This window comes from Capricornis sumatraensis, chromosome 14 (genome assembly GCF_032405125.1).
Source record: "Capricornis sumatraensis isolate serow.1 chromosome 14, serow.2, whole genome shotgun sequence".
Lineage (NCBI taxonomy): Eukaryota > Metazoa > Chordata > Mammalia > Artiodactyla > Bovidae > Capricornis > Capricornis sumatraensis.
Window position 1 is genome coordinate 41,348,699 of NC_091082.1, and position 18,468 is coordinate 41,367,166.

An 18,468-nucleotide genomic window follows, 5' to 3' on the forward strand; every position below is an offset into this window, starting at 1 on the left:
GGTTGGGAACTGAGATTCCAAGCCACACACACACAGAAAGTATGGCTGTTATCAAAAAGACCACAAATAGCAAATGATGGCAAAGATATTAAGAAAAGGGAACTCAGCACAGACGTTGAGAAAAGGGAACTGTTTTACGTGGTAAAACAGTATGGAAGTTCCTCTAAAAACTCAAAATAGAACTACCATTCAGTGCAGTTAAGTCGCTCAGTCATGTCCAACTCTTTGCGACACCATGAATCGCAACACGCCAGACCTCCCTGTCCATCACCATCTCCCGGAGTTCACTCAGACTCATGTCCATCAAGTCAGTGATGCCATCCAGCCATCTCATCCTCTGTTGTCCCCTTCTCTTCCTGCCCCCAATCCCTCCCAGCATCAGAGTCTTTTCCAATGAGTCAGCTCTTAACATGAGGTGGCCAAAGTACTGGAGTTTCAGCTTTAGCATCATTCCTTCCAAAGAAATCCCAGGGCTGATCTCCTTCAGAATGGACTGGTTGGATCTCCTTGCAGTCCAAGGGACTCTCAAGAGTCTTCTCCAACACCACAGTTCAAAACCATCAATTCTTCGGGGCTCAGCTTTCTTCACAGTCCAACTTTCACATCCATACATGACCACTGGAAAAACCTTAGCCTTGATTAGATGGACCTTTGTTGGTTTCTCAAGAGGCAGGTCAGGTGGTCTGGTATTCCCATCTCTTTCAGAATTTTCCACAATTGATTGTGATCCACACAGTCAAAGGCTTTGGCATAGTTAATAAAGCAGAAATAGATGTTTTTCTGGAACTCTCTTGCTTTTTCGATGATCAAGCAGATGTTGGCAATTTGATCTCTGGTTCCTCTGCCTTTTCCAAAACCAGCTTGAACATCTGGAAGCTCACGTTTCACGTATTGCTGAAGCTTGGCTTGGAGAATTTTGAGCATTACTTCACTAGCATGTGAGGTGAGTGCAATTGTGTGCTGGTTTGAGCATTCTTTGGCATTGCCTTTCTTTGGGATTGGAATGAAAACGGACCTTTTCCAGTCCTGTGGCCACTGCTGAGTTTTCCAAATTTGCTGGCATATTGAGTGCAGCACGTTCACAGCATCATCTTCCAGGATTTGAAATAGCTCCACTGGAATTCTGTCACCTCCACTAGCTTTGTTCATAGTGATGCTTTCTAAGGCCCACTTGACTTCACATTCCAGGATGTCTGGCTCTAGGTGAGTGATCACACCATGGTGATTATCCAGGTCGTGAAGATCTTTTTTGTACAGTTCTTCTGTGTATTCTTGCCAGCTCTTCTTAATATCTTCTGCTTCTGTTAGGTCCATACCATTTCTGTCCTTTATCAAGCCCATCTTTGCATGAAATGTTCCCTTGTTATCTCTAATTTTCTTGAAGAGATCTCTTGTCTTTCCCATTCTGTTGTTTTCTTCTATTTCTTTGCATTGATCGCTGAGGAAGGCTTTTTTATCTCTTCTTGCTATTCTTTGGAACTTTGCATTCAGATGCTTATATCTTTCCTTTTCTCCTTTGCTTTTCGCTTCTCTTCTTTACACAGCCATTTGTAAGGCCGCCTCAGACAGCCATTTTCCTTTTTTGCATTTCTTTTTCTTGGGGATGGTCTTGATCCCTGTCTCCTGTACAATGTCACGAACCTCCGTCCATAGTTCATCAGGCACTCTATCTATCTGATCTAGTCCCTTAAATCTATTTCTCACTTCCACTGTATAATCATAAGGGATTTGATTTAGGTCATACCTGAATGGTCTAGTTGTTTTCCCTACTTTCTTCAATTTAAGTCTGAATTGTTCACAGTAATCTCTTACAATTCTTTGAGTTTCTGCAGTATTGATTGTAACTTCTTTTCCATTTCTGATTTTATAATTCATGCCCTCTTTTTTCTTGATGAGTTTGGTTATAGGTTTATCAATTTTGTTTATCTTTTCAAAGAACTAGCTTTTAGTTTCATTAATCTTTTCTTTTTTTTTTTTAAGTCTCCTTTTGTTTCTGCTGTGATCTTTATGATTTCTTTTCTTCTCCTAACTTTGGGTTTTGTTTTGCTGGCTTATTTTATTTATTTATTTTTTTTTGATAGTTGCTTTAGGCATTACGTTAGGTTGTTTGAGATCTTCCATGTTTCCTGAGGTAAACTTGTGTCACTATAAATTCCCATCTTTGAACTGCTTTTGCTGCAGCTGAAACATTTTGGATCATTGTGTTTTCATTCTCACTGTCTACAGGTATTTTGGGGTTTCTTCTTTAATTTTTTCAGTGATCCATTGGTTGTTTAGTAGCATTTTGTTAAACCTCCATTAATTTGAGTTTTGTATATTTTTTTTTCCCCCTTGTAGTTGATTCCTAATATGATATTGTTTTGGTGGAGAAGTTGCTTCATGTGGTTTCAGTTTCCTCAGAATTGCTGAATCTTGTTTTGTGGCCTAGCATGTGATCTATCCTGAAGTATATTCCATATATACTTGAAAAGAATGTGTATTCTGTTGCTTTTGGATGGAGTGTTTCATATGTTGCTATTAAGTTCACCCAGTCTAATATATCATTTAATGGTAATGTCTCCTTATTGATTTGTTGAGTGAATGACTGTTCATTGATTTAAATGGAGTGATTAGTAAAAAATCAGAAAATATAAAAAAAAAGAAACACAGCTGAAGTATATATAACTGAAAATTTAAAATCCATTAGAACGACTTGGCAGTGGGTTATATGATACAGAGTAGTGGTAGTCACACAAGATTAACAGAAAATAATTTAAATTTAAATTGAGGATAGATTAAGAGACCACTGGCACAAAGTCAGGTGTGAAGGCATTCACATTATAGCCTTCTTAGAAGGAGAAGAGAGAAAGGGACAGAGAACATATTTGAAGATACTGTAGCGGAAAACTTCCCTAACCTGGGAAAGGAAGCAGACATCTAGGTCCAGGACATACAGTGTTTCCAAAGAGGATCACCCGAAGTGGCCTACATCAATATATGTTGTAATTAAAACAGCAAAAATTTAAAAATAAAGACAATATTAAAAGCAGCAAGGGGATCAACAACAGGTACATACAAGGAACTGAGTTTCTGCAGGTGAGAAGAAAGTGACACAGTACATTTAAAGGGATGAAAGGGAAAAATCTACAACTCAGAAAAATCTGCCAGACACGATTCTAGTTGAGATTTGATAGATCAAAATTTTACAAACAAGCAAAAGCTAAAAGAATTGAGCACCACCAAACCAGCTTTACAAGAACGTTAAGTGATTCCTTTAAGCAAAAAAGAAAAGGCCACAGCTGGAAATAGTAATTTTTATTGTCTTCTTCTCTTCAATTAGCTTGGGTTTTGGTTTCCTTAAAGTGTGCACTTAGATTATTGATTTGAGATCTTTTTTTTTGCTTTTTTTGTTTTTTTTTTTACAGTGGTTACAGCTATAACTGTAATTTTAACCTTCCTTATTAGGACTAGTTTTGAACAAATCTTATTCGCTTTTTATTCTGTGGTGTTTTCATTTGCTTTTTCTTTTTAATTCTTTTATGATTGCTTCTTTACTACTCATTGTCAAAGTGTCATTTAATTTTTACCTATTGAGAATTTTCCAGTTTTCCTTCCACTACTGATGAATGATTCCATTTGACTGTGATTAGAAAAGTTGTTTCATACATTTTCCATCTCTTTAAATTCATTAAGACTTGTTGTACTCCTAACATTGTGTCCTGAAAATGTGCACTTGAGAAAAATGTGAATCTGAGTGAAGTGCTCCATCAGATTGGTTTCTAGTGGTGTAAAATCCTTTCTTCTGTCTAGTTGTTTTCCATGGTTGAAAGTGGAGTATTGAAGTCTTCAACTGTTATTGTTCTACTGTCTATTTTTTCTTTTAATTTTATCTGGTTTTGCTTCATCTATTTCAGTGTTCTGTTGTTAGGTGTGTATGCTTTCAGTTTTTATATCCTATTGATGTATTGAACCTTTTATCAATATATAATGTTCTTTGCCTTTCATAAGCTTTTTGAACTAAAGTCTACTTTATCTGACATTGACATAGTCCTCTCAGCTTTGTTTTGATTACTATTTACATGTAATTTCTTTTATTGTGTGTTCCTTACATAGGCAGATTCTCTCATAGATGGCATGAAGATGGACCCTTTTATTTTATCCAGTCTACTATTTTCTTCATTTTTGTAGGAGAATTTGATACAAAGGTTTTATTAGGAAGCACTTTGAAATACATATGTGTTTAAAGTTTTCCTTATAGTTGCTTCTTTCCAAATTCATAAAGTTACGAAGAATATTTTTTTAGCCATTTCATTTAAGAGTACGGAAATATATTAGCATATCATATGTTGTTGGGAGGGATTGGGGGCAGGAGAAGATAGGAGACGACCGAGAATGAGATGGCTGGATGGCATCACTGACTCGATGGACGCGAGTCTGAGTGAACTCCGGGAGTTGGTGATGGACAGGGAGGCCTGGCGTGCTGCGATTCATGGAGCCGCAAAGAGTCGGACACGACTGAGCAACTGAACTGAACTGATCATATGTTGTTTGATGAACTATTATCCTCATTTGTCTAGGGATTGTCTGGAGGCATATCCAGAGTTAAATTAACACAGTCGTGGAGACTTTTCCCTCTTACTTTTTAGCTTCTATTGAATCACAGCTAGTACTTGTAATATTAATAGTACCTAACTTGAAATCTGAACTCAGTGCAATTAGAATGAAATAACCAAACTACAGATACGGAGAACAGATATTATCATTGGAAATTCACTTAAGAGTAGCTAAATTTCTCGAGTCAATCTGCAGTTGAGTGTTATTTCAAAATTGTATGCTGAAAGAAACAGTTTTCAAGAAGTGTTTTGAATAGGACCCCTGAAATTTTCTCACTTCCCAGTCTCACTAATACAAAGAGGAGAGGAAGAGAAGTTGAGAAAGTTTTGGAAGAAGGGGAACTGTGGGAGGAAGAACTAAATAAACATGAATTCTTTTAGAATCTTGGAAAGGCTGGGGAATGTGACCTGCCTTGTATCTTAGTAGGCAGGGTGGACCAAAAACAAGGAAATTTGTTGAAAGTTCATATAAAAAACTATCAGGGCTTATTGCCCAAACCCCCATTCCCTTAGAAGTTGAGAGGTTTATTATCTGAAGATACTATATCAGAGGGACTCCAAACATGTGACCATCAAGCTTATTCAAGGGTAGGGTAAAGTGCTGTGCTTAAACAGGCAGATAACATAGACACTCTTCACACAGAATGGTGAGATTCTTCCCCCTCATTTCTCTCAACTTGACTTCTGCAAAATCATCAGTGTGTTTTTGCCCACTCTGAGAGGAGATCGGATGATTCTCCTGTGGGTAAACCGAACTGTTCCAGATGGTGGAAAAGTAAACTGTAGATGTTAACCCTTTCCACCTGAAAAAGTGAGCTTCAGTTCAGTTCAGTTCAGTCGCTCAGTTGTGTCTGACTCTTTGCTACCCCATGAATCGCAGCACGCCAGGCCTCCCTGTCCGTCACCATCTTCCAGAGTTCACTCAGACTCACATCCATCGAGTCCGTGATGCCATCCAGCCATCTCATCCTCTGTCGTCCCCTTCTCCTCCTGCCTCCAGTCCCTCCCAGCATCAGAGTCTTTTCCAATGAGTCAACTCTTCGCATGAGGTGGCCAAAGTACTGGAGCTTCAGCTTTAGCATCATTCCTTCCAAAGAAATCCCAGGGCTGATCTCCTTCAGAATGGACTGGTTGGATCTCCTTGCAGTCCAAGGGACTCTCAAGAGTCTTCTCCAACACCACAGTTGAAACGCATCAATTCTTCGGCGCTCAGCCTTCTTCACAGTCCAACTCTCACATCCATACAGGACCGTAGGAAAAACCATATCCTTGACTAGACGGACCTTAGTTGGCAAAGTAATGTCTCTGCTTTTGAATATGCTGTCTAGGTTGGTCATAGCTTTTCTCCCAAGGAGTAAGCGTCTTTCTTCTTCTATTTCTGGATTCTCTCATTTTTGTATTTTTGTTAAAATAAGCTCCCTTTACCTACAGTTTGTAGTTCTGTAATACATCACAGCCTTAGGTTTAATTATACAAATAGATGTTACCATTCTGAGATGAGGAAACTGGGGAAAAGGGAACAATTTCAACAAAAATTTCATTTGCATATTTTTAGAAATAAGTGTATTGGATTGTCATTCTACTGTTGAAAGACCTTTTATTTCAGTAAATTATACTCATCTTTTGTGTGTTATAGTCAGTCTGCAAATGTCTCAGTGACTCAAAACAACAGTAATTTTATTATTGTTCATGTATCTGTTCTTGGTGGTTGAATGATATACTTGAGGGCATGCTTCAGGTTCCGTGTTGGATCTGTATCTGTTCTACATGTCTTTCATTCTTCTTGAACCAATGGGCTAGCCAGGGCATGTTCTTTTTCTGGTGAAGGCAGAGGTACAAGAGATCAAATCCAGTTGCCCACGCATATTTTAGTGTTCATTTGCATCGCAACTGTTAACATCACCCCATTGGCCAAAACAAGTTATGAAGCATAGCCCAGAGTTATATAGAGGGAAATTATAACTGAAACAGTGCACCTCAGATTAGGCCTTGAACCCACATGCTGGGACTCAAATTCCCAGGCAAAACCCTAATAAAAACTTGAACCCATGGTCAGTTAATCAGAATCAGTCACCTTACATCTGGACTTACTGAGGCTCAGGTTCATTGTGTCTCAGCACACAAGTGATAGTCAAGAAGTAGGTTTATTAACATAAAGCACTTGTGAGAGATACAAGTGGGCAGGTGAGGAAGCTCTGTCCCGAGGATCAAGAAGACTAAAATTTTATAATCAAAGGAAAGTTAAAAGAGAGGGCAAAGACCACCTTTTTCAAGAAGATATCAGGCTTACATCACCAGCGCCTCCTTCATTTTGGGCAGGAGAGTGTCTGACCCTGTGAGCTCAACTAGGATTATCATAGCATTTATTCAGATCAGTAGAAGAGTGGTGACATTTTTCTCTCACCTGATGGCCTGGGGCACATCTTGTGCTTTTATTTATGGCTTTATAGTGAAGTAAGGCTGCTTCCTCCCATGATGTTCCAGTAGCTTTCTTGAGCGATCATTAACGTACAGTGGTCTCCCAAAGTTTCCTAGGTTTCCCTCTCTGTCTGTAGTCCTTTGCTGGGACTTCAATAAGTACCTGTGTATCTATCCTATTCTATCCTTATCACCACCTTTAATTGGAGGAATTGCAAAGTCATAGAGCAAAGGTTATAGTTTATGGTTGCACTTGAGTATGTAAAAAGGTCTGGGACTATAATCTTTGTGAAGGTCAGTGGTCCTCCATACTATTGAGTCTTTAGATTTCCAGTATGACCTAAAGACTGTGCTTTGAGAAAGTGTTTCAGGAAGTTTAATCAGTGATCCATTAAATGGACTCTTCAGAATTGAAATGTGTATGAATTAAAGGTTGTAGTATTTTTCATTTTATGAATAAGTTACAAGGCATTTTATATTACCATAATTTTTCCCTAAAATGTTTCTTTAAGTGAGTAATTTTAGAGCATTGACATGAAAGATATGCAATGTATGATATTGTTTGGTTCATGTATTTTGATAATGGGTGGATCTGATAATGGGTCTGGCTGATACCAGACCACCATACCTGCCTCCTGAGAAATATGTATGCAGGTCAAGCATCAACAGTTAAAACCAGACATGGAACAATGGACTAGTTCAAAATTGGTAAAGGAGTATGTCAAGGCTGTATATTGTAGTAACTCTGCTTATTTAACTTATATGCAGAGTATATAATGAGAAATGCTATGGTGTATGAGAGGCACAAGATGGAATCAAGATTGCTGGGAGAAATATCAATAACCTCAGATATGCAGATGACACCACCCTTATGGTAGAAAGTGAAGAGGAACTAAAGAGCCTCTTGATGAAAGTGAAAGAGGAGAGTGACAAAGCTGGCTTAAAGCTCAACATTCAAAAAACAAAGATCATGGCATCTGGTCCCATCACTTCATGGCAAATAGATGGAGAAACAATGGAAATAGGAGAGACTTTATTTTATTGGGCTCCAAAATCACTGCAGATGGTGACTGCAGCTATGAAATGAAAAGACGCTTGCTCCTTGGAAGAAAAACTGTGATCAATGTAAACAGCATATTTAAAAAGCAGAGACATTACTTTGTTGATGAAGGTCTGTCTAGTCAAAGCTACGGTTTTCCCAGTAGTCATGTATGGATGTGAGAGCTGGATCATAAACAAGAGAGCACTAAAGAATTGATGGTTTTGAACTGTGGTGTTGGAAAAGACTCTTGAGAGTCCCTTGGACTGCAAGGAGATCAGTCAGTCCATCCTAAAGGAAATCAATCCTGAATATTCATTGAAAGGACTGATGCTGAAGCTGAAGCTGCTATACTTTGGCCAGCTGATGAGAAGAACTGACTCGTTGAAAAAGACCTTGCTGCTGGAAAGGATTGAAGGCAGGAAGAGAAGGGGATGACAAAGGATGAGATGGTTTATGGCATCACCAACTTGATGGACATGAGTTTGAGTAAGCTTCAGGAGTTGGTGATGGACAGGAAAGCCTGGCGTGCTGCCGTCCATGAGGTCACAAAGAGTCGGACATGACTGAGCAACTGAACCGAACTGAACTGATCACATCTATACACGACTACTGGAAAAACCATAGATTTGATTGTACAGACTTTTGTCAGCAAAGTAGTGTTTCTGCTTTTTAATACACTATCTAGGTTTGCCGTAGCTTTTCTTCCAAGGAGTGAGCATCTTTTAATTTCATGGCTGCAGTCACTGTGTGCAGTGATTTTGGAGCCCAAGAAAGAAGTCTGTCACTGTTGCCATTGGTTCCCCACCTATTTGCCATGAATTGATAGGACCAGATGCCATAACCTTCTTTTTCTGAATGTCATGGTTTAAGCCAGCTTTTTCACTCTCTCCTTTCACCTTTACCAAGAGGCTCTTTAGTTCCTCTTCGCTTTCTGCTATAAGGGTGGTGTCATCTGCATATCTGAGGTTATTGATATTTCTCCTGGCAATCTTATTTCCAGCTTGTGCTGTATTCAGCCTGGCATTATGCATGATGTACTCTGCATATAAGTTAAATAAAGCAGGGTAACAATATACACCCTGCTTGAAGTACTTGTTCCCAATTTTGAACCAGTCCATTGTTCCATGTCCAGTTCTAACTGTTGCTTCTTGACCTGCATACATATTTCTCAAGAGGCAGGTTAGATGGCCTGGTAGTCCCATCTCTTTAAGAATTTTCCGTAGTTTGTTGTGATCCACACAGCCAAAGTCTTTTGCATAGTCAATGAAGCAGAAGTAGATGTTTTTCTGGAATTCCCTTGCTTTTTCTATGACCCAGTTGATGCTGGCAATTTGATCTCTAGTTCCTCTGCCTTTTCTAAATCCAGCTTGTACACCTGGAAGTTCTTTTTCACATTCTGTTGAAGCCTGGCTTGAAGGATTTTGGGTGTTACCTTGCTAGCATGTGAAATGAACGTGATTGTGCGGTAGTTTGGACATTCTTTGGCATTACTCTTCTTTGGGATTGAAATGAAAGCTGACCTTTTGCAATCCTGTGGCCACTGCTGAGTTTTTCAGATTTATATAAAATTTTATTTTATATAGTTATGTACTTACCTGGGCTTCCCCAGTGGCTCAGGCAGTAGAGAATCTGCCTTCAATTCAGGAGACCGAGGTTCAGTCCTTGGGTTGGGAACATCCCCTTGAGAAAGGAATGGCAACCCACTCCAGTGTTCTTGCCTGGAAAATCCCATGGACCAAGGAGCCTGGTGGGGTACAGTCTATGAAGTCACAAGAGTTGGACACGACTAGTGACTAACACTTGACATATGAAATGCTAAAAACCATTTTGAGAGGAAGTACACAGATGAATGCTTCCTGCTGGCTCAGTGGTAAAGAACCTGCCTGCCAATGCAGGAGATGCAGGTGTGATACCTGGATCAGCAAGATCTCTTGGAGAAGGAAATGGCAGCCCACTCTGGTATTCTTGCCTGGGAAATTCCATGGACAGAGGGTCCTGAGGGCTACAGTTCATGGAGTCACCAAGAGTTGGCCACAACTTGACAGCTGAGCTTGCACGCATGCAGACAGATGAATAGAAGACTACCAGCAACATCTGCATCAAGGAGTTAGGGGAATGGAAGGTTTAAGAATCCACAGAAATTGACCATATTAATTTAATAAACTCAAAGGAGAATAGGACTTAATAGTTTTCACTTTGCAGAAAATTATTTGCTTATTTTGATGAAATGCATGGTTTCATGTATGTGTAGACAAATTCATAACATAACAAGGTTTTTACTTTAACATAAAAGTCCACATTTTAAAGGATTTTCTTTTAATATATAGATGCGTTTCTTATTGCAGAATGTTTCATTTCATTGTTTTGTGGTATAAAGTGAAAGTGAAAGTCACTCAGTTGGGTCCAACTCTTTGCGACCCCATGGACTGTACAGGTCAGAATACTAGAGTGGGTTGCCTTTCCCTTCTGCAGGGAATCTTCCCAACCCAGGGATCGAACCAGGTCTCCCTCATTGTAGGCGGATTCTTTACCAGCTGAGCCACAAGGTTTGCTGCTCATTAAATCGTGAATCTGAGTGAACTCTGGGAGTTGGTGTTGGACAGGGAGGCCTGGCGTGCTGCGATTCATGGGGTCACAAAGAGTCGGACACGACTGAACGACTGAACTGAACTGAAATCATACGAGAATGTATCATTTCACAGGAAAAATATTTATAAGTAGTAGTCTTTGATCCATAAGAAAAAAGCTGTCGTGTAGACACTATCCTTGTTTCAATTTTACGCAAGAGGAAACTAAGGGACACGGAGTAAGTAACTTGCCCAAGGTCATGCAGAAATAACTGTAGAACCAGGAGTGTCTGACTCTGAAATTTATGCTCTTAATGACATAGTCACATCTCCAAGACAGTAGTTACTGAAGCTCAGTCAATAGGCCTCTGGGAGTCCCTGAAACCATTTCAAGGGTCGTGAAGTCAAAACTGTTTTCTTAATATTATCAAAGCATTATTTGCCTTTTTTATTGTATGGACCTTTGAACTGATATGAAAAACAATGCTGGCTAAGGCTGCTACTTCCTTAGTGAAGGCATTGGCATCCTACTGTGCTAATAGCAGTCATATTCTTCACTGCCATGCACTGGAAAGTAAGAAAAAAAAAAGCCAGTTTCACTAAAGAAAGTCCTGGATAAAGTGTTAAAAAATATCAAGTCTAATAAATCTTGACCTTTGAATCATCATCTTTTTAATGTTCTGTGTGACTAAATGGAACTACACATAAAGCACTTTTTTTCTGTGTACCAAGTGCCATGGTTGTCCCAAGAAAAGCATTTGTGTTATTGTTTGAGTTGTGAGCTGAACTAGCGAGTTGTTTCACAGAACACTAGTTTTACTTGAAATAATGACTGGCAGACAAATTACGGTTTTGCAGACTTGAGTATCTGGTAGACAGTATAAACCTGTCACTTCAAGGAGAAGAATTAAGTGGTTTTTAACAGGAAAATTAGGCTTTCAAGAGAAAATTAGATTTTTAGGAACTTGATTCTGCTGCTTCACAACTGCCTGGAACTTAAAGACTTTTCTGATGAGATGAATGATGATATTAAACAAATGTGATATTTTTAAATAGTAAAATGTATCATCACTTGGAAGATCTGTGTAACTTAGGGAACCAGTGTTTTTCAAGTGATCAATGCATGAAGTTACAAAATCCCTTCAAAGCAGAAAATGGATTCTCATGTTAAAATGTATGGGCAAAAAAATAAAAATAAAAATAAAATAAAAAAAAATGTATGGGCAGTTTCAGATTCCATATTGTAAATAACATTCAAGAAATTACCACCTGGGAAGTTTTGTTGTAGTATTGAAGAAAACCGTCTTCAGTTATTTAGAAAGACTATTAAATTTACCATTTCCCACTAGTTATCTGGGATTAAGTATGAAGTTAAGTTTTTAAATATTTTAAGTTAAACAGATTGAATTCAGAGCAGATATGAAACTCTTCTATTAAATCAGACCTTAAAGATTTGATTTTAAAAAATGTATAATGGTATTATTCTCACTAATTTGGGGGGAAGTATAATTAGTCTTCATAAAATATTAGCTATTGTTCTGTAAAATTGATTTATCAGTAATTTTAAAATGAATTAATTCATACCAGTTTCTCCATTTTTATTTCTAATATGATAAATATTAATATATCTAATCCATGTACACACAATGTTCTTTAGGGTCTTTTTTTTTCCTGAGTGTAGAAGAATCTCAAGGACAAAAAGTTTAAGAACTGCTGCTCTAGGAAAAATGTTTAGAAAGTTGTTTTTCAGTCACCATGGGCTGAAGCATACCAAGCTGCTTTGTCCTCCACTGTCTCTTAGAGTTTGCGCAAACTCATGTCCTTTGAGTAGGTGATGCTGTCTAATCATCTCATCCTCCGCCACCCCCTTCTCCTGTTGCCTTTAGTCTTTCCCAGCATCAGGTTCTTTTCCAAAGAGTCAGCTCTTTGCGTCAGGTGGCCAAAGTATTGGAGTTTCAGCTTCAGCATCAGTCCTTCCAATGAATATTCAGAGTTGATTTCCTTTAAGATTGACTGGTTTGATCTTGCAGTCCAAGGGACTCTCAAGAGTCTTCTCCAGCACTACAATTCAAAACCATCAATTCTTTGATGTTCAACCTTCTCTTTATGGTCCAGCTTTCACATCTGTACATGACTACTGGAATAAACCATAGTTTTTACTATATGGACCTTTGTTGGCAAAGTGATGTCTCTGCTTTTTAGTATGCTATCTAGGGCTTCTTTGGTGGCTCAGATGGTAAAAAAAATCTGCCTGCAGTACAGGAGACCTGGGTTTTATCCCTTTGGGGGAAGATCCTCTGGAGGAGGGCAGCCCCCTCCAGTATTCTTGCTTGGAGAATCCCATGGACAGAGGAGCCTGGCGGCCTGCAGTCCATGGGGTTGCAAAAAGTTGGAGCGACTAAGCACAGCACAGGTTTGTCATAGCTTTCCTTCCAAGGAGCAAACGTCTTTGAATTTCATGGATGTAGCCACTGTCCACAGTGATTTCAGAGCCCAAGAAAATAAAATCTGTCACTGTTTCTACTTTTTCCCCTTCTGTTTGCTATGAAATGATTGGACCAGATGCCATCATTTTAGTTTTTTAATGTTAAGCTTCAAGCCAGCTTTTTCACTCTCCTCTTTCACCCTCATCAAGAGGCTTTTTGGTTCCTCTTCACTTTCTGCCATTAGAGTGGTAAAAGTACAGTACATAAATTGCATACTTTTGAAAGAGCATTGAATGGTCTACACTGATAGTGAAGCAGTTTCTTTGTTGTCCCTTGTTAGCTCTTAGTTATCAAATATATTCATTTGAATTGAGTCTGTCTTTCTCAAATCATTTGTAATTTAGACACTTATTTGTATAATATTGTAATATTGCTAGCATTTACTGAGGTTAACATTATACAAATGTGATCATTTACTTGAGAATTGTAGACCTTTATAGGCTGTGCTCAAAGCCTTTCAGACGTATGATAAATGTTACTAGTTTACTGCCTAATTGACTGTTGTTGTTGTTTTTTTAAACTGACCTCTTATTGGAGTTTGTGGACTTCTGAGAATATATTAGATATGTTTTCTTCCTGGGAACTGTGGACTGTCTATTTATTTAGTCAGGTGTAAATGTTGAGTGCAGTTCTATTCCAAGGCCTACTTACAGGGTTTGGTGAATAGATACCGAAATCAAAAATATCTGAATGTGTGCTTTTCTAAATCTCTCTCTTCAGGATGACGTAGCTTTCCCAAAGACTTAGAAGCTAAACAGAAAATGAGCTTAACATCCTGGTTTTTGGTGAGCAGTGGAGGCACTCGCCACAGGCTGCCACGAGAAATGATTTTTGTTGGAAGAGATGACTGTGAGCTCATGTTGCAGGTAATTGCATCCACCTTCTATGTCTACTCAAAACCTGAAATTGTTATGAAGTATTTTTCTACTCCTTTGAACAGCAACACTACTTTACTTTGAACTTTGAACTTTCCAACTCTCCCTCTTTAAACTCTAGCTACTAGTTTAATTTTCTTCCTCTTGTACCATTTAAAAATAAGTTCTAAGTCTTGGAGATTATATATTAAAAAGTGAGAACTTTTATTTTTAAGAAGTTTCACATTATGCACTCTTAACACGCAAGTGATAATTTTATCTCCATGTAAGTGTACTAATTCATAAAATTAGCATAGCGTGAAGTAAAACTGAATTTTATTCCTGGGTAGTTGATTGATACTGGAAGTAATCTGTTTCTTTTAGAGATATTCATGTTTATTCATTATATCTTCTAGTAGTTTGAGCATGCAGATTATTGGTATTTAAAACTGAATTATTTTTAAAGGTGTGCGCATGCTCAGTCATGTCCCAACTCTGCAACCCCATAGACTATAGCCCACCAGACTCCTCTGTCCATGGAAATTTTCCGGGCAAGAATACTGGAGTGGGTTGCCATTTCCTTTTCCAAGGGATCTTCCCGAGGCAGGAATCAAAAACATGTCTCTTAGGTCTCCTGCATTGGCAGACAGATTCTTTACCACTGTGACACTTGGGAAGCCCCATTTTAAAGCAGTTACTTTTCAAACACATTTTTAAGATATTTTTGAGCAAAGTAATTAGCAAAAATGATCCCCAAGTTTTTGAGAACTTTGTTAGTTTAATAGATCCTGACAGTCTAGAATAAAGTCTTATCCAATTGCTCTCCCTGCTTTTATTGATTAAAAACTGTAAACAAGTGCCTAGAATTGAGATGTTTATTGTGTTAGCCCAGTGGTTCTCAATTGGGATGATCCTGCCTCTCCTAACTTTTCCAAAAGATATTTGCAATATTTGGAGACATTTTGATTGTCGTGCATGGTGGAGGATTGGAAGTGATTGCTACTGACATTCAGTAGGCAAAGGTCAAGGGGGTTTGCTAAACATCCTACAGTATATGAAATACTTCTTCATACCTCCTCTGTTACCACTGAACACACACAACAAAAAATTATTTGCTCAAAAATATAAGTAGTGCTGAGACTGAGAAAACCTTCATTATCCCCAGAAAAGTCAGATTTGCATATATTTATATACATTTTTATGTATACATTTTTACTTTAAGAACTTATTTTATAGTTTTGAGACAGTAAAAGTAAAGGCACTATAGAGCTATATGAATTACATGTTTAATGATACCTTAATTAAACAAATTCAGTGAGAGAAATAGAATAGTACAAAGATTTTCTGGGCTTCTCAGTGCGATGGAATGGTGAGACTAGCAACTAAGAAGAAGGCAGTAATGATTCTGTTTGGATATAGGCCACTTGTAACTGAAACATACTTAAGGTTCAAATTGGGTAGAACTCATTCTTTAGAGAGTGGAAGAGGTTGTTTCTATGTGGCATTTGTCTTGAACCAGCATAGCAATATCTTAAGAAATATGGGAATCACTGTTTAGGAACTTACAGGATAAATCTCTTCTTACACTTACATGGAGATAAGATTAAAAGACATGACTGGTGAGGTGTCTGTGTCTTGGTTTACGTGTAACAAATGTAGGTTATCTGACAGTTAGTCAGGTGGAGGGAGGAAACTGAGAGTCCAAGGAGACCAAGGCGCGATCCGGTATCAGAGAGGAAAGAGCCACTCAGAGAAAGAACTCTGCAGAGAATTACCCTTGAGTGTGTGATTGAGTGGGACTTCTCTGATGGCTCAGTGGGTGAAGAATCCGCCTGCAGTACAGGAGACACAGGAGATGTAGGTTCATTCCCTGGGTCAGGAAGATCCCCTGGAGGAAGAAATGGCAACCCACTCCAGTATTCTTGCCTGAGAAATTCCATGGATAGAGGAGCCTGGTAGACTGCAGTCCAAAGGGTCACAAATCAGACAGGACTGAGCGACTAAACGCACACACATGTGATTGAGTACTGATCAGCACACACGTGTGAAGAAACTCCCCAAGGGCAGGGGAAACAAAACTCAAAAAGTTTAGAGTTAACAGTAGTTGGCACTAACAGGGTTAGAAATGATTTCTATTTCTAACAGCCAGATTGGAGATCCTCATAATTCACAGGGCATTGGTCTCTACCCCTCTGTATTGGGGAAATAATTAATGTTAGTCTGAGTTCTACTCTTATCTAAAAATATTAAAAACAAAAGGGTCACTTTTTAAAAAAAGTAATTTAGCTGGGTCTCAGAGCAAAGTTCAAGAATATTTATAGGAATATAGAAATATACATCATCCAAAAAGGTAAAATTCCCAGTATCTGGTAACCAGTAAAAAATTATTAGGCCTATAAAGAATCAGGAAAATGGAACACATAATAAAGATGGATTAAAGAGTATTTGTTCCTAAATAGTTTGGCAACGTTGGCAAAATTTAAAAGTGGCAAAGCAACCTTCAAAAAGAAGAATAAAGTTGAATGACTCACGCTTCTCAAGTTTCAGATTTATTATAAAGCTAGCAATACTGGAATAAGGGTAGACATACAGACAAATGGAACAGAATGGAGAGTTCAGAAATAAGCCCATATACCTATGGCTGTTAAGTTTTGAATTGTGGTCCCCCAAAAGATGTATAAAAGTCTTAATACCCCATACTTACGAATGTGATGTTATTTGGAAATAGGGTCTTTCAAGATGGAGTTATAAGGGTGGATTCTAAGCCAGTATAACTGGTGTCATCAGATGAGGAAAAGACAGACCCAGAGAGAAGACAGCCTTGTAAAAATAGAAGCAGAGATTGGAGATACGCTGCCAGAAGCTCAGGAAACATGGGTTATGAGAAACTGGAAGAGACAAGGGAAGATTCTTCCCTGAAAGTTTTAGAGTAAACAGAGTCCTACCAACTCCTTGAATTTGGACTTCCGGAGTCCAGAACTTTGAGAGAAGAAACTTGTATTATTTTTAACTGATTCTACCAACCAATTTATGGTACTTTGTTGTGGCAGCCCGAGGATACTGGGTGTTTGAGAAGGGAGCCAAGTCCGTTCAGTAAAGAATGGTCTTTCCAGCAGATAAAACTGGGACAACTGTACTTCCACATTTAAAAAAAAGTGAGTTTGGTCCCCTACTTCACAACATATATAAAAATTAACTCAAAATGGATCAATGACCTGAATATAAAAGCTAAAGCCATAAAACCTTTAGAATAAATCATAGGGATAAATCTTTATGACCTTGGATTTGGCAGTAGATTCATGATACCAGTAGTACAAACAGAGAAAGCAGAAAGTAGATAAATTGAACTTCATCAAAATGAAAACCTTGTGCATCTAAGGATACTATCAAGAGAGTGAAAGGACAACTCATAGAATGGGAGAAAATATTTATAAAACCTTGGATATCTTATAAGAATTTAATATCCAAAGTATGTAAAGAACTCCTACAACTCAACAGCAGATACACAAATAACCCCCTTTAAAAAAGTGGACAAAAGACACATTTCTCCAAAGAAGATATAAATATGGCTGATAAGCATGTGAAAGATGCTTAACATCATTTGTCATTAAAAAAAGCAAATCAAGGGACTTCTCTGTGGTGGTCAGTGGTTAAGAGCCCACCTTGTGATGCCTGAAACAGGAGTTTGACCCCTAATCCAGGATGATTCCACATGCCATGGGGCAGCTAAGCCCATGTGCTACAGTGACTGAGTCTGTGTCCTGGAGTCCCCACCCACAACTGTCAAGCACATGCACCAGAACCACTGAAGCCCAAGTTCCCTATAGCCTGTGTTCACAAGAGGAGCCACTGCCAGGAGAATCCCACGCCCCAGAGCTAGAGAGTAGCCCCGCTTTCCGCAACTAGAGAAGGCCTGAGTACAGCAACAAAGACCTAGTGTAGCCAAAATAAAAAGGAAAAAAAATGCACATCTGTAAGTATATATTCTAGATACGAAATATCTAAAACAGGCAAATTCACAGAGATGCAGAGTAGATTGGTGATTACCAGTGGCTAGGGGAAGGAGACTTGGGAGTTACTGCTTTACAGTAACAGAGTTCTGTTTGGGGTGATGAAGAGGTTTTAGAATCCAGTATCATGCAACAGTGATGTTTGCACAACATTGTAAGTTTAATTAATGCCACTGAATCATACTCTTAAAAAGTTTAAAATGATAGATGACATGTTACGTATATTTTACCACAGTAAATAAATCAGTGGCAACAAAATTTTAAAATATCTTTGATTTGATTCAGGTATTATAATTGAAACAATGCCTGTATAATAAATTTAAAACAAAATCAATATTATTTAAAGAGCTGAAAGCAATTTTACCAGTGTAAGAAGTAAAAAATCAACAGATGTATTTAAAGTTCATCACCGTGTCTAATGAAGAAGGCAGTGGCACCCCACTCCAGTACTCTTGCCTGGAAAATCCCATGGATGGAGGAGCCTGGTAGGCTTCAGTCC

General features: G+C 38.4%; 1 protein-coding gene across 1 annotated transcript in view; it reads left to right on the forward strand.

Moving 5' to 3' along the window:
- The window catches only part of CEP170 (centrosomal protein 170), a 135,544-nt gene that overhangs the window by 24,008 nt on the left and 93,068 nt on the right, over nucleotides 1-18,468 (forward strand). The window contains exon 2 of the mRNA XM_068985944.1: nucleotides 13,826-13,971. Coding sequence (XP_068842045.1) covers nucleotides 13,867-13,971 — 105 coding nt within the window. The 5' untranslated portion in view covers nucleotides 13,826-13,866. The remainder of the gene's footprint in view (nucleotides 1-13,825; nucleotides 13,972-18,468) is intronic.